The sequence below is a fragment of the Triticum urartu genome, chromosome 2 (assembly GCF_003073215.2).
Source record: "Triticum urartu cultivar G1812 chromosome 2, Tu2.1, whole genome shotgun sequence".
NCBI classification, from domain to species: domain Eukaryota; kingdom Viridiplantae; phylum Streptophyta; class Magnoliopsida; order Poales; family Poaceae; genus Triticum; species Triticum urartu.
This window is the reverse complement of record NC_053023.1, coordinates 5,292,225-5,316,191: the sequence shown is the minus strand read 5'-3', so window position 1 is coordinate 5,316,191 and position 23,967 is coordinate 5,292,225. Positions and strand designations below refer to the sequence as shown.

At 44.7% G+C, this 23,967-nt stretch overlaps 2 protein-coding genes across 2 annotated transcripts; one reads left to right on the top strand and one right to left on the bottom strand.

The window, feature by feature from the left end:
• Positions 1–10,976: 10,976 nt before the first annotated feature.
• On the top strand, positions 10,977–15,215 carry LOC125540573 (DUF724 domain-containing protein 3-like). Its single transcript, XM_048704183.1, has 5 exons — positions 10,977–11,585; positions 12,446–12,901; positions 13,351–13,887; positions 13,996–14,062; positions 14,176–15,215. Exons 1-5 carry the CDS (start codon positions 11,022–11,024, stop codon positions 14,817–14,819), a joined length of 2,268 nt encoding a protein of 755 aa, XP_048560140.1. The 5' UTR covers positions 10,977–11,021; the 3' UTR covers positions 14,820–15,215.
• A 740-nt stretch (positions 15,216–15,955) lies between these two features.
• LOC125534695 lies at positions 15,956–16,625 on the bottom strand. Its single transcript, XM_048697846.1, has one exon. It carries the CDS (start codon positions 16,577–16,579, stop codon positions 15,956–15,958), a length of 624 nt encoding a protein of 207 aa, XP_048553803.1. The 5' UTR covers positions 16,580–16,625.
• Positions 16,626–23,967: the final 7,342 nt, after the last annotated feature.

Genomic DNA, 23,967 nt, shown 5'->3' with positions numbered 1-23,967 from the left:
TATCATTAACTGGTACCGCATTTTCATGGTTTTCTTCTTTACCACATGGTTCCATTCGGGTTTGGTCGCAGCTAGAGCAGAAGTTTCATGATCACTTTTATAGCGGCGACAATGAACTCAAGTTGTCACATCTAACATCGATTAAACAGAAGCATGATGAATCGGTCTCCGATTACGTCAAGAGATTCAGAGAAACAAAAAACCGGTCTTTTAGTTTGGTGATAACTGAGAGGGACTTGGCGGACCTAGTGCTGAGTGGTTTGAGAACTCCCATTAGAGAAAAGCTAGAAGGCTATGAGTTCTTAAATATCAACCAAGTCTTACAAAGGGCTTTGGCTCAGGAAAGCCGAAGCAAAGACCTCAAAGAATTGCATAGATACAAAGCCGATCGTCCAAAGATGAATATGGTGGAATATGATAGTGATCACTCGGACGATGAGGATGATGTTTTTTATACTGAATTTGTTTGGCCATCTAAGGCCAAACCCTTTACTTGCAATGATCTGAAACCGATTCATAAGAATCGTGATGAAGAGATGAAGTTTACTTTTAACATTGCTAAGTGTGATAAAATATTTGATGCTTTGCTGCAGGCTAAGATTATTAGAATATCTCATACATTACCGCCGTTTGAAGAGCTGAAACGGCGCGCTTATTGCAAGTATGATAATTCTTTTTCTCATGCTACTAATGATTGCAATGTTTTTCGACGACAGATACAATCGGCCATTAATGACGGACGATTGAACTTTTCTGAGATGCAAGTTGATAAACAACCTTTTCCAATGAATACCATGGATTTGGAGGGGAAGAAGCTACTCCTTCGGCCGGAGGTAGCCGAATCTACTAATAAAACTAATGTAATTATTGGTGAGCCCAGGAAAGACAAGGAGGACAACAAGGTCTTGGGGAGACATGTTGTGCTTGATAAGCAGCCCGATGGCAAGGAAGTGATCAAAGTCACCATCAAGAATCCTACACTCGGAGGGCAACCGCAAGTGCAAGAAAATACTCGAGTTAAATTTGTCAAACCCAAGAGTCCAGAAGTTGGCAAGTGGAAGAGGAATGAGGCAAAAGTGCAGCGCAAGAAAATCAAGCCAACTTTTGATATGTTGTTGTCCAAGTATGCCAATCATGCGGCCGGTTCTAGCTCTAACCGGTCATCAAATAGGAAGCTCTCAAGGTCACCTCCTCGGGAAGAATTTCAGCATCATGCAAGGCCATATGGGTCGTGGGCGCCAGGAACATGGATGCCGCCACCCCCCTATGTGCCATACTACGTGGGGGACTTCAATGGAGGATGGAGGCAGCCCCCAATGGCCCCTTATGCTTTTCATTTGGGTTGGGCAGAACCAAGGAGGCCCGTTTGTGAGAGACTTTCTTATCCCACATGAGGCCGTTTGAACAATGGTGTCAATCGGCCAGTGCAAGATAATCAAAAAAGGGTCGGCAAGCAAGAATGGCGTGTTAAATCGCCAAGTGCTGCAATGGTCGAGTCAAGCAAAGGCAAGGAAAAAACCGATACCGACTCACTCATCTTGGGCTCCGAAACACTCGCCATACAACAGCCGATTATGCATAACGATCCGACTAAGCCGATACTTGCTATCGCGCCAAAGTAGTCGGCTAATGACCTTGAAGGAAACACCAGCCAAGTAAAGATGAGAGATCCTAAATACACTCAGCCAAAGTGGTGTCCTCCAGGGCTGACAAAAACACAAAAGAGGAAACTACAGAGGTTAAGGAGTCAAGAGATGACAAAACAAGAAGCCGAGAAGCAAAGGGATAAGTTGTTCAATGATACTCAGCCCATGGTGCCTACAAAACAAGTGTGGAGGCCTAAACAAATACAAGATGCAGTCGCTTCTACACCTATCACAGCAGCACCTGCGCCACCAAAGGAGGACGATGCGACAGCTATTACATCGTCTGCGACACTTCTTACTTCTCCTTCACTTGGACAAATTTCAGAATCGGTGGATGCACTTGAAGAAGAGGATGATATGTTGGACTATGAGTCTACGCCGGTTCATGAAGGTATGGATATCAATATGGTGTATTACTTACCTGCTGAGTTTCGAGCTGTAGATGAGGAAGGGGAGGTGGCTCAGCTGGATTTTGGCCCTAAAAATGCAATATTCGAGAAGCCAAAAGACCCAGTAACGCATCTGAAACCGTTGTATCTCAGAGGTCATATCAATGGATCACCGCTCACTTGGATGCTTGTTGATGGTGGTGCTGTCGTGAATCTTATGCCATATTCGGTCTTCAAAAAATTGGGGCTGCATGATGAAGAGTTGATAAAGACCAACATGGTGCTCAATGGATTTGAAGGCAAAGAGAAAACTGAAGCCAAAGGTGTGATGTATGTGGAGCTCACGGTGGGAAGTAAAACTTTGGCTACCGCATTCTTTATCGCTGAGGTGCAAGGTAACTACAATGTCATACTAGGTCGTGATTGGGTTCATGCAAACCAGTGCGTACCGTCCACTATGCACCATTTTTTGATCCAGTGGGTTGATGATGAAGTGGAAGTCATTCATGCGGATAACTCGGCATGTGTTGCTTTGGCCGAGGCATCAGTGGATTGGCAACACCCAAATGCTACTTGCTTGACGGGACGTGACTTGTCAGAGTTTGATTTTCTCAGCGCAACCAAGAATGGTTTCGTGCCCGTCTCTTTAAAGCCGACTGAATGCAATCGGCTCCAAGGTATGATATGCTTAAATGGATCCTAACTCAGAGTGGTTACAAAAGCGACTTGTAGAATATCGGTCCAATGAGAACGATATGTATGAGTCCATAGAAGAGTTAGATGGTATGGATAAATTAGGACAAGGTTTTACATCGGCCGATCCATTAGAAGAGATAGATATAGGAGATGGTTCAACTCCTAGGCCGACATTTGTAAATGCAAATTTAAGAGCCGATCATAAAGCTAAGTTGATCGAGCTATTGAAAGAATATGTTTGTTGCTTTGCATGGGAATATCATGAGATGCCAGGTTTAAGCCGAGAGCTAGTGGAGCATCAGTTACCTATAAAGGCTGGTTTTAGACCATATAAACAATTGGCCGGAAAGTTTAATCCAAAAACATATGACCGGATCAAGGAAGAGATCGGTTGTTTGCTTAAAGCTAATTTTATTAGACCTTGCAGGTATGCCAAGTGGATTTCTAACATTGTCCCAGTGGAGAAGAAAGGATCCGGCAAGTTGAGCGTATGCATTGACTTCAGAGATTTGAATAGGGCTACACCCAAAGATGAGTATCCCATGCCAATAGCCGATATGCTTATTAATGATGCTTCTGGACATAAAGTTATTAGCTTTCTTGATGGTAATGCCGGGTATAATCAAATTTTTATGGCCGAAGAGGACATGTCCAAAACAGCTTTCCGATGCCCTGGTTTCCTTGGTTTATTCGAATGGACAGTGATGACATTCGGATTAAAAAATGCTGGCGCCACATATCAAAGGGCTATGAATTTGATTTTTCATGATTTACTCGGTGTCATACTTGAAGTTTATATTGATGATATTGTTGTCAAATCGGATGTTTTTGAATCCCACTTGGCCGATTTGCGTTTAGCTTTTGAAAGAATGAAAAAGTATGGACTGAAGATGAATCCTTTGAAGTGTGCATTCGGTGTGTCGGCTGGTAAGTTTTTGGGTTTCATTATCCATGAAGATGGCATAGAGATTGATCCCAAAAAGATAGAGGCCATACAGAAAGTGGAAGCTCCAAGATGCAAGAGAGATATGCAAAAGTTCCTTGGCAAGGTCAATTACTTGAGGAGGTTCATAGCTAATTTGTCAGGGAAGGTTGATGCGTTTACTCCTATCCTTCGGTTAAAGAATGATGCTGATTTCACTTGGGGGGCAAAATAGCAAGAAGCATTTGATATGATGAAGAATTATTTGTGCACTCCTCCGGTGATGAAAGCACCCAAGCATAGGGAACCCTTCAGGCTTTACATTGCAGCAGAAGGAGTTATTGGTGCTGTTTTGACTCAAGAAACCGAGGGAAAAGAGCATGCTATTACATATTTGAGCAGACGCTTGTTAGACGCCGAGACAAGGTATACATTTATTGAGAAACTATGTCTATGCTTATATTATGCTTGCACAAAATTGAGACATTATTTAATGCCGAATGCTTGTATAGTAGCTTATCAAACCGATGTCATTAAATACATGTTGCATAGGCCAATTCTTAGTGGTAGAATTGGCAAGTGGGCTTATGCTTTGATTGAATATGATTTGGCTTATGAATCTCTAAAATCCATGAAAGGCCATATCGTTGCTAAATTTATTGTTGAACATCGGATTGATGACAAGTATGACATTGATATAAACCTTGTCTCATTAGTACCGTGGAGATTATATTTTAATGGTTCAGTTTGTAGCAATGGCCAGGTGTTGGTATTGTTTACATATCTCCTCATGGTGCTATTTTTGAAGCCTCATGCCGCTTAGAATATCTTTGCACAAATAATCAAGCCGAATATGAAGCATTATTATTCGGTTTAGAGATGTTGCTTGCTATAGGTGTTACACATATTGAGGCTTATGGTGATTCGTTACTAGTGGTGCAGCAAATATCCAAAGTCTTTCAGTGTTTGGATGAATCACTTAATGTTTATCTTAATAAATGTCTAGATATAATTTCTACTTTGGATTGTTTTAGCATTGCTCATATATCTAGACATGACAATTGGAAAGCAGATGAGTTGGCACAACAGGCATCCGGCTACCATGTTGATCATGGCGTGTTTCATATTTCTGAAAAGCCGATGTCTAGTCTTGCCGACGTAGGGGAGGCTGAACCGGAGCCCACCGTTTCGGCCACTAATGAAATATTCAATGCAGGAGAAAGTCAAGACTGGAGGAAACCCATTGTTGATTATTTGTGTGATCCTAGTAGAAGGGTGGACAGGGCTGTTCGGTGGATGGCTTTCAAGTATACAATGAGAGATGATGATCTCTATTGCCGAGCGGTTGATGATGTTCTTCTAAAGTGCTTGGACGAGGACCAAGCGAGAGTTGCTATGGGGGAGGTCCATGAAGGTATTTGTGGCACTCATCAATCGGCTCCCAAGATGAAATGGTTGCTACGACGTGCTGGATTTTATTGGCCGACTATGATTAATGATTGCTTCAGATATTACAAAGGGTATGAAGCTTGTCAAAAATTTGGTGATATTCAGTTGGCTTCTGCTGCTATGTTACATCCCATTATCAAGCCGTGGCCTTTCAGAGGATGGGGTTTAGACTTTATTGGACAAATTCATCCTTCTTCCTCAAAGGGGCATCGGTTCGTATTGGTGGCAACCGATTATTTCACTAAATGGTCTGAAGCAGTACCTCTCAAGAACATGACACATACGGAGGTGATTAAATTCATAACCGAGCACATTATTCATAGATTCGGCATTCCTCAAACATTGACTACAGATCAAGGCTCCTCTTTCATGTCACACCAAGTTAGAGAATTTGCCGAATCTTATAACATAAAATTGCTCAATTTCTCTCCATATTATGCCCAAGCCAATGGACAAGCTGAGTCTAGCAATAAAATTTTAATCAAGCTTATCAAGAAGAAGATTGAGGATAATCCAAGGAGATGGCATGAGTTGTTGTCTGAAGCTTTGTGGGCACATAGGATCTCAAGACATGGTGCTACGAAGGTGACTCCATATGAGCTAGTATACGGTCAAGAGGCTGTTTTACCGGTGGAAGTGAATTTGAATGCTTTGAGAATAGCCAAACAAAATGATTTATCGGCAGTAGACTTTTATAACTTGATGATGGACAATATTGATGAGGTTGCTGATAAACGTTTGGCTGCTTTGAAGGCCATAGAGAGGGACAAGTTGAGGGTAGCAAGGGCTTACAATAAGAAGGTTAAGTTGAAAAATATTCAAGTTGGCGATCTCGTCTGGAAAGTAATTCTCCCGATTGGTTCAAGAGACAGAAAATTCGGGAAGTGGTCTCCAAGTTGGGAAGGTCCTTTTAGAATTACAAGAATAGTTCCCGGAAACTCTTATTTGGTGGAATCCATACAAGGGGCATTGTTACCTCGAGCTCTCAATGGCAAATATTTGAAGAAGTACCACTCGAGTGTGTGGCAAGAAGCCTAAGTAGGCAATGGCCGATATACGATTATCGCCCTTAGCACAAACATGGCCGATACATAATTATCGCCCTGGGAAAAATACACAGCCGATGGAGTGTTAACATCGTGCTTCAACATTACACTAGGCAAAGTATTTTCTGGCACGCAAGCTCTGCCAGAAAACAGGGGGCATGTGTTGACACCTGATTTTGGCACAATGCAAAATGCAATAGAGATGGCCTCAAGTGCTAAGGTATTATACATGAGAAACTTCACATTGCCGAGGGGGACAACTTTGATGATTGGGCCATAATCATTCGGCATCTTATCAAAGACCAAAACTACACTTGGATTGTCATGTTTAGGTGTCCTGAGTGCTTTTTGGTCGATTATGCTTCCAAGACAATCTCAGATGGAAAACTATCCAACACGAATCGTCTTCGTCTCGTCGAATCGATCGATTTTCATATAAAAATCATCTCAATCCGAGTTCATATGCAAAAATTAGAGCTATCTGAGTGCAGCCCTGTCAAGAGACAAAATATGACGCGCCCCATCAGACACATGTCTGATGGGTGTCTGATGCAATGCGTGAATGATTGGCTCTTCAAGATGGCCTCAAATCGAAAAACGTTCAACATGAAAGTTGTTCGTCTCGTCGAAACAAGTAAAAGTGCTTTGGGGCGCATTTTCATCCGAGGTCATTTACTACCACACAAAAAACCCACAAGATGCAGCCAGTTTTAACCGTTTTGGAAAGATTGCCGGGCAAAAAGCTTGCCGGGCAAAGACCTTGCCGGGGAGGAAAGCTTGCCGGGGGGGAAAGCTTGCCGGGCGAAGACCTTGCCGGGGCTGAAAAGCTTGCCGGGAAAAAGCTTGCTGGGGTGAAAACTGTCAAGGCCAATCCAACCAAAAGCTGAAGATGGGCTCAAATGATTATCTAGATGGACTCAGATGAAGAAGTGTTCAACATGAGATTTATTCGTAACATCGAAACAGTCAACTTTTCTTTTGGAGTCATCATCATCCGACGTAGCATACGACCTGCAGAAACGCTACAAGAGTCGGACGGTCCAGTCAGCTATATGACCGAGTCCGACTCGAAATTAAAGATGACCCCGTGGAGTATTCAAGATGGCTTTATTTGGAAAAGTGATCAACATACGGATTGTTGGCCTCATCGAAGCATACAAAATTGATATTTGAACCGTCTCCATCGGAAGTCATATGCAGATTCCACGGCCCGCGCAAGGAGCAAGACAGAAGATTGGATCAGATTCGGGCTGAATCTAAGTGGGACCAGAACTAGGACTCTAGGTCGTGAATTGATGTAATTTTCTTGTAAGGAAAGCCTAGATGAATCCTTTGCTTGTATGGGAATCCAGCCACCTCTTATATATGTTGGGGGTGACGGCCGATTGAACAACACACAATCGAACAAATCAATATACTACGTTTCATCTACGTTTTATCTCTCCACCGTTTTTCTCTCTCGTTCTTCGTTGTTCTTCGTGTTTGAGAGCTTCGAATCCCGAGGCTCTAGGGGCGAGCGAATCGACCTAGGGCAGCCTATAGCCGCCGCAATCCCTGACGGGGTCCCTCCCGGGTGCGCGGGGTTTCGGGTCTGCAAAAGCGTCCGCCGACTGTCTTGCGTATCGCGCTGTCGGTCGGATCTCCTTCGACGTGAGCTGCGGTGCATCACCTCCGGCGTCGAGGGTACACGTGACGTGTTCGTGTGTCAACACTATGATTACATAGAGATTACATAGGAAACGCTACAGCTGTTGTATCGCTAACAGGATTGTCTCTTTCGCTGCTCTGTAGGCACTAGAATACTACTTGCCAGTTCTTCTAGGATTGGTGACAAGGTGAGTAATTTCTGGAATTTGATTTTCTGTTAGTGTTTTGGTTTTCTGTTGGTTGGCAATTCTGTTTATTATTTCGTTTCATGAATGTTGTAAAATGTGCATGTGTGAGTTGAGGCTCAGCGTATAGTTAGTTTGGACTAAGCAAGAGGATGAGGTATGTTGCTTGCCCAAGTTAAGTGACATGCGCTAGCTTTTCTGTTATACAATTACATGTTAGTGCTTAGCTAAACTGCATGAAATACCCATAGTCCATGGATGGTACAAGGTGATGTCAGTGCTGCATTTGATGGCCATGGTTTGCTTGGTGCTACGTGTGGACTTTGAAGGTGAGAGTGAAACCATAACTGAACTGGATCTCAAGACAATGTCCATCAAGTTTAGTCATTTTTGTATTGGAAAATGCTCATTGTCTGGTGCTCTTGTATACATATTTCCAGGCAAGCCGCTAAGCCCAAGTCTCCGATCAGGATTGCCATCGTCCATCAGTCCTAAGTATTTGAATTCTTCTGTATCCCTGATCTTGATTTCTTCTCCGACTCCTGTCCCCATGGTGGGAGATTCTAATTTTTTGGACTATATATTCAGGGAATTCAGCTAGAAGATTGAGGCAGTGGCGGCGGGTTTTGTGTCGGCGGGCTGCAGGGAACTGCTGGACACGCGTCATCACTTGCCGAGTCACACTCAGTGACCGATGGTGGTGGATCAGAGTTGTAATTCAAGAGGGATGGTGTGGTTGTGGTTATCGGGCGATTGGGCGAAAGTGGAGCAACAGAGGAGACTGGCCAAGGACATGGCCGCGGATAACACATCTTGCTCGATTTCCCCAATGACCCAAGGTTGGTTGCATCCTGCATGACCTCATATTGTTCATGAGAGTTTTGTGATGGTTTTTAGAGAAGTTTTGTGATCTGAACTCATGAGACATTTGACGTGATACTATGTAGCTGTAAACGCAATCTGAAATGTAGAGCAAACAGAGTGAACAAGCCAAGAATGTGCAGGTCAGTGTCATACTTCTCTTTTTGTAATTCTATCATACTATATAGTTAGTACAAGATCATCAAATATTCAGGATATGTTTTGGAAATATAATTTTGCAAAATTGAATGTGCAACATGTTCAAAGGAGAGGATACAAAGGTTTGCTGATAACAACTTTAGTCGGCCGAGTCTCGCTCAGTTGAGCGTGGAGTAGGAAGGTGTCAAGTGAATCCAAGAAGTACCGTGATGTCAGTATGGCGGCAGAGGCGGCTTCGAGTCTGCGTCGTTCACTGTGATGACCGCCCGGGTGGCCGTGTAGCCGTGTCAGATGGAGTCTCAGGGGAAGAACCAAGAGGAGGTGGCCGCAGGTATGATAAGAATGAGCTTTCCAGAATTTTGGAGAGGCTCTCATCGCACTGTAAAACTTTTATTTGTAAATGTTGCATGCTACTACCTCCTAATTAATATGGCATTGAAATTAAGTAGATGCAGCTCTTCATAGATATTGTAACATGTTTTGGTTTGCAGGTTAAGTATTTGATGTAATGAGAGCAATGCAATATTCTGAAGGGTCACACATATAAAGGAAACTGATATATGACTATCTGTCAAGCTGGAAACTGCAATTTGTGTTCTGAGCTACGAGCTGCAAATAAATTGCTTTTCTCTTTCCTTCAAGTTGTCGTCTTATCTCAGGATTGGCATCACCGATAACGCGGAGGGGTTTTTCCATTCAAGCAAATAATAAATTCCAAATTCGTTCCGTTCAAGCAAATAATAAATTCCAAATTCGTTACCCGTTTCTATAAGTATTGTACTATTTTGCTAGAATGTTGTTTACCATTTATATTAATTGACATTGTTACCCACTTCATCTAATTGAAGCTCTTTGTGTGAATCATTTAGTTCATCACCAGTTAGGTTTTTTAAATTTCAGGTATCCCACCCTATTATCTATTTTCCAAATCAATTAACCCTTGTGTTTTTAGAATATAGACATTCGGAGAAGGCAGACATAGCATGTCATTTTTTGATCTAATGTTTTGTTCAAATACATTGATGTCATCTTTCATTTCTTTTATGTAGACCTTTTCTTATATTTATGCACTTGTTAAAAAGGCGAACATAACTTGTGAATCATCTGCTAATTTTCTTACAAAGATTAATCTCATGATACACAGTGAAGTTATATACTTGCCATATACCGCAATCATAGCACCTCTTAGATCATCTGTACGTTTATTATTGGGTTACTCCTTTCTTGCGGTTCATTTTGCAATAAATGTGGAATCTGAATTACTAATACGTATATAGTACTTATAAATTTATTCTGTAGATGCTTGAATAGGCATGGCCTTCGTTAATGAAATAATTTCTTCCTAAATTGATATGCAATGTACAATCAGTTGATGAACTGAAAATTTGGTGTAGCATGTACATTGATCCCCTTAGCACATATATTCTTTAGTTGGAATAAGGCTTGCTACCAAACTAAAGCAAGTGATGGAAAATCTCTGTGTATCTATAATCTCACATTTGAGTTTTGAGCACCGTTCTCACGTTCTTTACTTGATTAAAAAATCATTCTTCAACTTTGTTCTCTCATGATAACATGTTAAGTTGTAAGGCTATTTTAATAATGTTGCCCCAAAATGCAATTGGCTTGCACGTTCATTCCAAAAGTTCGATCTTTCACACCATTTTCTTCAAATGTTGATTTTCCTTGTATGAAATATATGTAAGATAAATGATATGCATTGTGCAAGGAGAGTAGCGGCATGTGACTTTTTTTTTCCGTAGCAACGCACGGACATGTTTCCTACTAGTTAGAAGAAGTCGGGCTTCATGGGCTGCCAGAAAGCATGACCCACCTGTACATCATGCGCCACGTCAGCATAGCACGCCGACCAGGAGCCACTGCACCGTCTGCCCACGCGTCACAAGCGGAAACTAGCCTGCGAAGTGGAGTCCAACTCACTCACCACATCGGCATCGTCGCCTCCGCCACCTTCTCCCTCCCTCCCCCAAGAACCACCCGGCGACCGGCGATCACCTGCCATGGGGCGTCACCGTTTCAGGAGGCGCCCTCCGACCCCCTCCTCCTCCTCCTCCTCCTCCTCCTCCTCCTCCTCGTCGGAGCTCGACGACATGCTGCCGGTGGGCGCGGAGGTGGAGGTGCGCAACGAGGACCCGGGCTTCGCCGGCTCCTTCTACGAGGCCACCGTCGCGGCCCACCTCCCCTCCTCCTCTTCCTCCTCCTCCGACCGCGGCGGCAACAAATGCTACACGGTGGTCTACTCCACGCTGGAGGGCGACGACGGCGAGCCCCTCCAGGAGGCAGTGGCGGCCGCCTCCGTGCGCCCGCGCCCCCCGCGCGCCGCGCCGAGGCGGTTCGCGGTGCACGACATGGTGGAGGCGCTGCACAGCGAGGGGTGGTGGGCCGGCGTCGTCTCCGCCGTCGCCCCGGCGCCTGCGGTGGCCGGAGGGGATCTGCGGCGCCGGCCGAGGCGGGTGTACCAGGTCGCGTTCCCCACGTCGCGGGAGACGATCGAGTTCCAGGAGGCGGACCTCCGGCCGCACCGCGAGTTCGTCGCCGGCCGCTGGGTCCCAGCTGCCAAGGCGGTGAGTTCGTCGGCTCCTTTTCGTCTTATTAATTAACCTTCATCCAGATGATTTGTTTAATTATGGACTATGGATGGATGAAATCGCCAAGGCCCATTGCAACTTCGTTGTTACGCCCCGCCTTGCGCGCCACCTGCTCGGCATAATGCCTTACTCTAATGGGCACCTACCTCCTCCGCATTGAGCTCGTCTCCGTGCGCAGCCTGCTTGATGGAATGCCGAATGCGGCGAATCTTGAGCTGCCATCAAGGAGGTGTCGTGTGGACTTATCCATCTGGTGTTTTATCATTTCAATTCAAGTACTTGTTGGAGTTATTGATTAATGCCAATATTGTGTTCATAATTTGGGCTCAGCTATCTACCTAGTTTGTTCCACCGGCCATTTGTCGGTCAAGCAATAACAAATACCGAAATGGACACTGCTCTCATATGTTTCTTGAAAACCATCTCAAATGTATCCGCTCGCAGCCTGCTCGATGGAATGGCCAGGAGGAGGAACATTGCCGAGAGACCGGCTTATGGCTAAATTCATTAATTTTGCTTTAGTATTTTGTAGGTTCTTGAGTGTACCGTCCCCAGATTAGATATATTGTTTTTCTTCTCCTTTGTGGGTAGCACAAATTGATTGTTGCATGTAGCATTTTCTTCATTAACTTTAAAACATGAATTTCCGTTTTTGTAATAAATATCTAAACTTTCTTGGATGAATTATAGCTAAATTTCCATGTTAACTGAATTTAAGCAAGGATTATACGTGCCCAAGAGCTGATTTTATTTAGGAAATCTGTTAAAAAAGGCACTGTTCTTTTCTGATAGTGATAAAGAAGTACTAACAGTTTACTTACTCCTGTTGTGGCCAGGACAATGCATCTCCTTCTTTCAGCGAGGGAGACCAAGTTGAAGTGAGTCAGTCTGGAACGAACTTTGGCGAATCCTGGAATCCAGCTACTGTTCTTAAAGTGATTGGTGCTACAAATTTCTTAGTAAAGTACATGCACAATGGGAAAGACGGGAAATCAGCTACCGAGATTCTGGATTCTCAGTATATCCGGCCAGCACGGTCCATCACCCGTATTGACTCAAAGTACAGATTTTCTCCTTCTTCTCATGTTGAGGTCCTTCATGAAGATAGCTGGTGGCCTGGTGTTATTCTGAAGGTCTTAGGTACTGGAATCGACAAGAAGTATGTAGTAATGTTGGACTGTCACAAGACAGATCTTGATGAGATCGATATGGATGCGCTGAGGGTTGAAATTACGCAGCTCAGGCCACTGTGTGACTGGGACGGTGAAAAATGGGTACCCTGCTTGAAGAAGGTACATCTGTATTTTCTGTGTTTTGTCTTCTGTCATTCTTTTCCTTGATGGAGCATAGAATGCCATTTAGTGCGGTCGTTTCATGTATTACATAGTGTATTGAGGTGTATTTGATCAAGGAGCATTCGTAGTTTTAGTACTTCAGATTTTGATGAAAATTATCAACATTACCATGCTTTGCCTGCTCTTATCACTATACTGTTTGCACCATGTTACTCATTTGTCTCACCTTGATTGGGCACTGTTTGCATCAGGGTTAACGACACTTTCCATCTGTTTGTTCTTTGATCTTTGGCCCGGTTAACCGATAGACATGATCCCGTCATGATAGCCATATGTATCTGCATGTTTGTTCATACCAGAAGCTGCTGCAAATGAATTCAGAATATGCAAAATGATGTTATTCAGCATTACCTCAAAACATGTCTTGAATACCCTTTCCATTTCAGGAATCTGCAAAAAGGCCAATTTCTGCTGCCTTGGATAATGACTCGGATAAAATCAGTGACGAACCTGGTTCTCATCGGGACAAAAAGAAGTTGAAGAATGCGGATGTGATACCAGAACAAATTTCTCCCCTTTTGTCTGTTGGTAAAGAAAACATTGAAATTACTCGTAAGCAAGGAAATGCAGTATTGGCACCAAGGTCTGAGTTGTCACCTCCTTCACTGCCACCAATGTCATCATTTGGCCATCTGAGTTCTTCATCTTCACCTGCTACAAGTTGTCATCTTGCACAATCATCTTCTCACATTCAGGCTTCGTTGTTTGGAGCGTTTGGACAATCAAGGCCTATTCCACAGGGCCTGCCATTAGGAACGCGGTCGCTTATTAGCTCATTTTTTACCGGTATTGAAGGGTCAAAAAGAGTATTAAGCGATCCGGATAAGCAGTCCACTGCTGGAACTGGGACTGAACCGTTCAGACAAATGGAGGGATGTGTTTCTTTACAAACAGCAGTGCCTGTAGGGGAGAAGCCTGAAACTGTGAGTTGTTGCTTTTATCGCATCCCCTTAGCTATTTAAACTAGTTGTAAGATCATTAAAAAAATCATTTGCTCTTACTTTCTTTACATTTGTAAATACTAAATGCAGCCAATGGAAAGGATAGATGCTAAAGCCATTGAAGAAGGCAGCAATGTTGTCTCTGTCTCTGAAGACCGTAAGTTTTTGAGTTCTATTGTACAGTCATCTACGTGTACTGATTACAGAAAAGTCAGTAACACTTTTGCTGTGTTACTAGCACACTTGTATCATGATACCTTCCATTTACAGGTTCACAATCACACCAAGGTAATGCAACACATGATTCTTGCTGTCCTTTGTCTGCGGAATATGTGGCTGTGCATGAGAGTATCATGCGCACGAGTGGCCAGCTTTCAGAATCCTCGGCAATCCAGCATCTTCCAATTGTGAAGACCTCCCCATTGTGGGCACAGCTTGAGGCACTGGAGATATTCAGGACAACGCCACAGCGGCCAAATCTCCATCAGTTTCAGCAGCACGTTCCAGAGCTCCATGAAGGACTGGCACTAGGTCTGATGATCTCTTTTGCTGATCTGGCAGAAAGCATAAACAGGCTAGGTGTTCAGGACGACAATGAGCTCCTCGAGCGGAAGATGGAGTGCCTGGCTTATCTCGAGGCAAGTGGTTTCGATGTCGGGGACCTGAGATCGCGCGTGGAAGCTTTAATTCGCATGAAAAAGCTGGAGGAGGAGATTGCTCGCGAAGAAGCCGACGACCGAGAACTGGGCACGCAACTTCGCGCCCTGGCTATGGCTGTCCATCACCTTGAACTGCATGCCTATCTTGTGCGCAATGTGATAAGGTCTACCGTCGCACGGAGGATGAACAATGCCATGGAGATCTCGAGGCTCAAGGCAGAAGCGAACAATCTATCCATCGCAATGCCACGGTGAGTTTGGTGGGTGGGAGCACGTCATCATTACGCTTGTGAATAAGTGGTTAGTAGTTACCAATAGTGAGTGGTGGAGAACGCCCTTCTAGATGCGGTGTAGATAGTATTTTGTGTTGTGGAGTTGGCCGTGGTACTGGTGAGTCTTTTGTGTGTGTTGAGAGATCATATTGCCGCGTCGTGGTGACTTTGGTTGGAGAATGTCAGCACACATGTGAATAGGTAGTTGCTAATGGTGAGTTGCGGGGAACACCCAGCTAGATCGATGTCGTGTAGATAGTTCATAGCGCGGCTATCCTGGAGTTGGCCGTACCACTGGTGGGTCTTTTGTGGATGGGCAGTGTATGTTGCTACCCTGGTATGCTGTTACTTTTGGGCTCTTAGCTAAGTGATAAATGCCAGCAAGATAATAGTTCCTTTCAAATCATGCCTGATGTTGTCATATATTCGGTAATTGCCTTGCTCTTGTCCTTGGAGGATGCATGCTACTGAATTATGTTATACAATGTGAGAAATAAAGCTCACTGTCAAAATGCTAGACCAAGAAGAACTGGATACAGGTATTAACCCCATTTGTCACTGAATTTCCATTTGGGCTTAAACAATGCTTGGATGCCATATCTTCAAATTGAACTGGTGTTGCATTGCTATTGTCTCCCTAGAATCTGTTAGTTATAAAACATTTGTCAGAACCGCAAAAAAAAAAAATGTCAGTCCCTGTTGGTATTCTGCATTGCCATATGCCTACCAAACCGGAGGTGATTGGAACAAGCCAAGAAATGTCAGTCCCTGTTTGTCAAGCAAGGGCATCTCATTGTTCCTTGTAAGGAAAATTAGTGATAGGTGAGGAAAATGCAGGACAGTACCATATGATTATGACGTGCGTTCACCTATATATATGATGGTTGCTCCTAGCTAGCTCAATCATACTGTTTTCTAGAAAATATGTGTGCGGTAATGCGAAGTTAGATAGATCCTCTCATTTCAGTATGCGAGGGAGATGTTCCTGCCGGTGCAATTCAAACAAGCGAGTTGAGGTTCAGAGAAAAAAAGGAGAGAGATATGAATACATGTTTTTTTTCTTTGAGTCCAGATATGAGTACATGTGAGAAGATGAATGTAGAACAAATGAATGCATTTTCAGGCGCCATGGGGCGGGGCCGAAACCAGGGCAGGAGAAATGAGCTTGCATGAAACAAGGCACTTGTCATTCGTGGCATCCTTTTCCTTTGCACAACGCTTGAAGCAATCCATGTCTTCCCCTATGGCTTTCTTATTGGCCGGGGTGGCCATGATATAGCCGAATCTTGCGGCCGTATAGGGGCAGTCGATGTAGCAGCGGTCGGAGCAAGCAGGATCCTTGCATGCCATGTCGCAGTCCACGGCGCAATGGGAGGAGAATGCATAGACCGTCTTGTTGCCGGGGCAGCCGCCATGCTTGTCGACGGATCCGTTCAGGGCGTCCTGCCCCCCAGACGTGGGCTGGGTGTTTGATTCACGCTTCTTTTGGCCGACGGTGGCGAGCTCGGCAAACAAGCGCTCGATGAAGGCCACGCTGTTGGCCTCGGTGCCGCATGCCTTGTCGACCATGGTGGCGCACGCCGCGTCCTTCTTCTCGTCTTTGCCGCAGAGCTTGGAGTACTCGCTGAGGCAAGCGGCCTTCGCCTCCCCCCTGGCCACCGGCACGGATGATGGGGCCGCCACCACCACGAGGGCGACGACGAGCAGCTGCCCGGCAACGCTGGCCTCACGCTTGGCGGCCATCTTGTCGATTTCTCTTTGTGAGTTGTGACAGACGACGAATGCTGGTGTTGATCGAGATATATGCCAGCGTTGCATATGTTTATATTTAGGCGAAGCCGATGGCCAATGGTCTGGTGATATGATTGTGAGGCCATGATCCATTAGACTCCATATATGCCAAATTTGTTGCATGCATTTCTATAAGACCGGCCAAAACGACAACGCACACACGACGATATAATTTTAGTACTAATACATACTAGTAAATTGCACATGATTTGCACGCCGCCTATCATTACATATAGAGACATATGCCTAAATAGATAAAAGCCCGCATGTAGCTGTGGGAATTTTTGAAGGATTTAAAACGTACTCCCTCCGTTCCTAAATATAAGTCTTTGTAGAAATTCCGCTATAAACCACATACGGATGTAGATAGATGCATTTTAGAGTGTAGATTCATTCATTTTGCTCCGTATGTGGTCCATAGTGAAATCTCTGCAAAGACTTATGTTTGAGATACTTTGTGCTTCCTGTGAATTTTAATAATATATCCGGTTCATTTTAAAAATGAGCCACATATTTTCTTAGATAACACATAATTAGTTCTCGCTCCATAAATGTAAGATGTTCTAAGTTTTTTTCTGATTATGTATATAGACGCATTTTAGTGTGTTTATTATTCATTCGTTGCATTCCTTTTTTAATTCGTATTGAGATGTCTAAAATATATTATATTTAGAGTAAGTAAATCGAGATTAGAGACCATGTCATGACATGTGCGTAAGTGCAGACGTGCAGCAAACGAGATTTAATCACGTAGAGGACGAGACCGTACTTCATATATATCGCTATTCGTCACTCTGGGGGAGGAATACTTATTCCTCACCCCAGCCTAATCACACGCACCCGAGCACTCAAGTAACCCGCACAGCACCAGCACCCTGAGGTTTTTTTTTGAAAGAAAAACACCCTGAGGTTTGTGCCGTAATTTATAGTGCCTGCGAGGTAATATTACGGCCTTGACTTATCTCAAGCGCGAGGAGCCATAACCATCCCCGATTGGAACGTACAGTAGTTGGCTGCGACGGTCGAGTTTGATGATTCCAGGTGCGGGCATCAGGATCTCTGCTATTGGATCCAGGTGCGGGAGATTAAAGCATTAAACTCAGTCTCTAACCTCCCCAAGGGGACTCAGACTCTGTTGTTGGATCCTGTTGGATCTTGTTCGGGGATGAGACTGACGTTCGAGTTGGATACTGGCCGACGGGATTAAGATGCACGTTCTCTAACCACCAGCAGGGTCCGCTCGTTCGATCCTGCCGTCGGCCATACTCCAAGCGGCGTGGGCATCAAGCTCGGCTTCAACACCCGCACCATCCATGTCCCGTCTTGCTTCTACTCCCTCCGTCCCATAATATAAGAACATTTTTGACACTAGTGGTAGTGTAAAAAACGTTCTTATATTATGGGATGGAGGTAGTATTATTCTAATCGGTGGATGCTTCCCACTAATTGGTGGTTCCTTCCAGCATTACTAGGATCTCTGATGTTGACTAGTTCCAGGACGGGGACTGGTTAAATTTTGCAAGTGATAGGGTTAATTGACTAGTTCAATTAAATCACCAGTATTCAGTCCACTAAGGAGAGTAACTTTAATCGGCCAGTGGCCAATAGGACTAATTAACTAGTTCGAGCTCACTAATAATTAGCTAGTTCAACTTCAGGTCAGATTCTGAATTAATACCACTGAATACATTACAATCGGGCTAGAGTTCAGTTCGTGTTTTCTTCAGTAACCCTAATGGCAATGTCATGTGTACGTGCTCCATTGTGCTGCACCAGTAGCATTTTGATAAATTTGGCCTGGATTGTCATGAACAGAACCAGATACATTATTGCCAAGACAACAGCGCCACACACACCGCCATCAAATCCGTCCAAGCTCACCCTGTCTCCTCTCAGATCTCGGTGCCATATTAAGCACAAGGTATTGTTGTTCATTCCTTATTGGATAGTCATTGATATGCATTGAACTGAGCCCAAGTTAATGTAAAGCTCATGATTTTCAAACCGAACTTTGTTGTCGCCATCTAATCTTATGAATCTTACAAAGTAGTTAAGCATTATGTCGTTTCTTTTGCGTCTGCACATGCAGATTTTTAATAGACAATGTATTGTTGCTTCGAGTGCGTCTGTGGCTAAATGTCATATATATATGACACCATCGACTTGGCAGGGCGATCCGGTATGAGCGAGCGCCATTGGCGAACCCAGCCCGCACGAGTATCCATGGAGGTGGCTGGCGGGAGAGATCGTCCTAGCGAGCTGGATCTAGCAACCCGTCGTAGAGGCACCCTGGCCCATGTAAGAAGGCCACGGTGGAAGCGCCTCATCTGAGCAAGCAACCATGGTTCTGAATGTCCATATTGATTTTGAATTTGGGTAGCAGGGGCATTTACTTTGTCGAGGAGGAAAATTCAGAAGGTATTGAATCCTCTTTTACATGTTTGGTCACAATAAAACTCCATTCTGAATTGACTTATGATTTCAAATGCCCTGCAGGATGCAGCGGAAGATGTCCTGCAAGAATACCAAAAAGGCTGCAGGCTGTTAGCCCAGAACTACTCGCTAGCACTCGAGTATACTGATAGATGACTGGTGAAAGAGCAAAGTGATGGTACGCTCAGGCACTCTAGGCTAGTACGCAGACACACACTAGTGAAGCATGCACCGATGGAGCTACACTTGAGAAAAGATACTACTTGAATTAATCGGAGTGGAATGAATTTTACAACCGGGGTGCAGCTCCTTTTATAGGTAGCTGAACCGACTAACTATACGTATGAGCTTACGTCAAGCTCCTAGATTACATCACCACTGACGACTTACTCAGCATTTACTCCCTTCGTTTTTATTTAGTCCGCATATTAGCTTTGATCAAAGTCAAGCTTTGTAAACTTTGACTAAGTTTATAAACAAAAATATTAATATATACAATAATAAATCAATACTATTAGATTCATTATTGAATGTACTAACACATCATATAGATTTGTTACGGTAAATGCTTATAATTTTTTCTATAAAGTTGGTCAAACTTTATAAAGTTTGACTTCAGTCAAACCTAATATGCAGACTAAATAAAAACGGAAGGAGTACTATAATAAATTAGTACTACTAGTAGTTTCCTTAACTACCAAGGCATGCAGCCGCTACTGCTTTTCTTGCCGACATGCAGCTGCATGTCATTTCCACATCTTGGCTAAGTAACTGCTACTGCTGCCGCTGTAGCCAAGCATGCATAGCCATGCATGCATCGGAGACAGGGTTGGGCCCACACAGGCGAGAGACAAAGATGGGAACATAGGATGTCCAGATGCTGTTGTAGAGGCTTCTCACTATGTCCATTTGTGTTGTGTTGTTCCTTGCCAGAATTCTATGCATGTGCACCGCTGCTAATTCTGTTGGCTGAATTAATCATGTCTGCCCCCCTTGCTTTCTATGTCAGAAGTGGTATGTGAACTTCTGTGAGCATGCCTTTTAGTTGGTTGAGAAAATTATACTTTGCGTAAAACTAAGTTTGTTTGATTGTTTCTGAATTGTGACTCTATTGTTGAGCTCCACGATCTATGATAAAGTATTGCCAGAAGATGGCTGTAATCTTGGTAGAAAGAATGGTATCCTGTATCTGTAGTGCATCGGTGACATGAGAAATTTTATACATTTTGTATGTATTTACTGGTCCTATGTTTTTTTATTTAGAAGTAAATGTCTCCAGTACTCATGTGACTTGAACTTGGATAGCTAGCAATGAAACATTATGAGTACAAGTAACTTGGAACCTTGCAGTTAATAAAGTACATCTCTAACTTAAATGTCAGAGTTTGGCTAGTTACTGTTTCTGAAATTTATGTTATACATTGTATATGGAGCAGGAATCTTATGCTTCAATGTAAGCTAAGGTGTTGATACAGTCTGTCATGGAGGTTTGGTAGTATATATATGGTTAAACCATCGCATATTTGTTACTGAATTCTGCAATATTGCATTTTTTTTCTTATCACATACTATATGTGATAGGAAAAAAAATGCAATATTGATATATACTATATGTGGGGATGGAAAATTTTGCATGTTTATTCTCCTTCTTGAGCGTGACCACGACGGTGTGTCCATGGCGCTCTGGGCATGACCAAGCCACAGACCAGCGTGCAACTCCTCACCGTCCGTCTCATCACAGCAATGAGCAGCCCTTGTTTAGTCGGTACTGCTAAATGCAAATAACGGGACACAAGAGTGTTCTCTGGAGGCAGACAATGCATGTGTTGTGTTTGTTGATCTTTCTTTAGTTTGCTGAAATTTTTATTAGCAACTGTGTAACCAAGATGTAGGGCGTGGTGAGGATGTGTACTCTGCTACTATGTGATTTGTTCAAAATTATCTAAATGGAATCTTCGACAATGTGATCCATTTTGAAGTTTAGCAATTGAACTAGTCTCTTTCGAAGAAGGGAGAACCCCCCCCCCCCCCCCCCCCCCCCCCCCCCCCCCCCCCCCCCCCCCCCCCCCCCCCCCCCCCCCCCCCCCCCCCCCCCCCCCCCCCCCCCCCCCCCCCCCACCCCCCCCCCCCGAACCCCCCCCCCCCCCCCCCCCCCCCCCCCCCGCGCGCGCGCACGCACGTCAAGGGAGCCCCATCTCCGCCGCTGGCGAGAGGCCCCTCCCCCCGTCCCCTCCTCCTCCTCGCCGCTGCCTGAGGGCGTCCGCCGGGCAAAGCCCGTGCGGCGTTGGCGGCGGCGGGGCTTCTCCCCTCCCTTCCCTGTCGGGATCCCGGTGGCGGGGGTCAGCCGCTCGCCGGGGGGCGGGTCCGGCGAGCTCTTCGGTGGCGGGGACGCGCGGATCTGGTAGCTGCTGTGCTGGGAGGCGGCGGCGCGGCCCTGCAGTGGTGGCGGCGGGGGCTCGGCTGCGAGGCCGATCTGGTGGTGGCGTGGGCTAGGTCGGGCGTGTCCGATCTAGCCGATCTGTGGGTGTCGTGGGTGGCGGCGGCCACTGCTAGAGAGGGCCTCTCCTCCTCTTCTATGGGGGGTGGCACTGGCGCTGCGGGGTGCCATCCTTGGCTGAGTCGGGCGGCGAGGCGGCATCGAGTATGGTTTCGATGTATAGGTGGTGGCCTCCTGGTGCTTTGTTCTCCACGACTGGCCGGGATTTGGGTGCCCTTTGGTTCTCCCGTTCTGCAGGTCGGTGGGGCGTTGCGTGTGGGCTCTAGGCCGGGGAAAACCCTTGACTACCGAGGACGGTCACGATGTTGGCGACGCCCATGGCACCGTTCTCCTTCTTGTGGGCAACATCGAGACCTACACCCGGCCCTTCACCTCTTGGTCCTAGGCGAAAGCCCAAAATCTCCGGATTGGGCGGCGGCGGCGCATCGGCGTCGCTTTCTTCTTGAAGGCGACACCTTGGGAGCTCTTCGTGGTCAGGGCTCGGTGCGGTGGTGGTCTGTTGGTCTTCAGTCGTGTCCATGCTCGGCAACTGCGGTGGGTGTTTGGGTCTTGGCCGGAGACCGTGGCGATGTATGTGTTTCCTTTAGGGGTGAGGTCGCCACGGCTCTTGTCCTATCCTCCGCAACTGGTTGGCCTGTCCATGCGTGCTTGGGGGTGAACTGCTCTGCCTGCCGGCGGGACAGCGTCCTTCGATCCAGGACGAGAGGGCAGGGGTGCCCTCTTCGGAGGCAGCGACGGGACAACAAGTTTGACCTTGGGAGGGACATAGTGTTGCTTTCCTCCGGTGGAGAATAGCTCCCTTGTCGCAGTCGTTGATGTCATGACCTGAGGCCGTCATGGGCTCCGATGTCCTACTGGTCCTTCGAAGCTCGTTAGCTGTTCTGTGGAGTTGTGTATCTTGTCAATGTACTTTCCGTTTCTTGTTGTATGGCCGGTTGTAATGTGTGGTTTGCTTTATATATAAAGCGGTGTGAAAGCCTTTTTCGGTAACTAGTCTCTTTCCTTTATTTTGACGGCGGAATCATTTTGAGAGGGGAGTAATGAGTTGGGACTTGAAATCAATACGCATGCTACATGAGTCATTTTTTGTGCCAACTGAAAGTTTTGAATTGAACATGAATGGTATTGAAAGATCCATCCATAACAGACATTGCTAATTCAAGAAATGTATTGGCAAGAGACAATCGCAAAGACATATATAATAAAGATGTGAAAATTCAAATATCATTTCAAAACGGGGAATACAGTGCCGCTGATGTAGCAGAGCCATAACAATTATGACATGAACAATTGAATAAATTCAGTGGTAATTAAGCAGCAGCCATAACAAGATTTTTTTTTCTTATTCTAGCTAAATCTTCTTGCAGTAGCATTGGCAATGGATTCTTTATCCTTTTGGTGGGCTGTAGTACACATGCTCTTCCCTAGCACCTCCAGGATTGATGTTTGTAGAGAGGAAGAAGCTTGTGAGGACATTTCCTGGGCATTCAAGTTGATAGAAGCTAGGCCAAATCACACTAGCATTTTTAGCACTGGCTAATGCCCTCTCTTCTGAGTTGGATTAAAATGCTACAAATTCAATGAGTGAGCATAACAAGTTAGACAACATACAATTGTTGAACAAATGCTTGTTCTACATCCAATGAACAAAAAAATAGTTCCTGAGCAAATTTCGAAAAGAAATCAAGGTGAGATGCCAAGAGATGTGTGAATGCATAAAGTGTTTTCATGTAATGTTGTCGCAGTCTTAAGCTAGAATCTAAATGACCTGTGAGATGTGTGATTACAGTAGCATTCTCTAATTAACCTGTAATTTGCCTTTCCATCAGTACAAACCCATAAAAGATGCAGGCTTCAAAAAACAAAACAAAAAACCTCGCTCCTCGATAGAAAAAGAGCGGAGCTGAGCTTCCTCTTCTCCATTCTGTGATTTGTTAAGTAGGCCTTAATAGCCCTTGCACAACCATTACTACCAGACCACTATGAGAACAATCATAGATTTGTGTAGTAACATTCTGCACTGTAAAATTAGCATCGTACTTTCTCAAACTGAATGAAGCGGTAAACAAAACGTAGAAAAAGTAAAATAAGTATGTAAATTGTCAAAATGAGAAAATTGTACAAGAAAACGAACCTTATAATACTGATTTCCTATTCCTAGAATAAACATAAACCTCTAAGATTATGTGCTTAAAAGCTTAACCTGATAGTTTACATCCGTGATAAAATTTGTACAGAACATCTTTTCTATAAAGAACATAGGAAATATTCTTATAAAGCTATTACCTTCGAACCAAAATATAAGACGTTTTTGTAGGCTAGTTTGATATAAAGGTAGTAATTTGTAGCTGGGAATTCAGTCGGTAATGAAGGGGGTGCATGCCAACAGTCTAGATTAGAACAAGCTAGT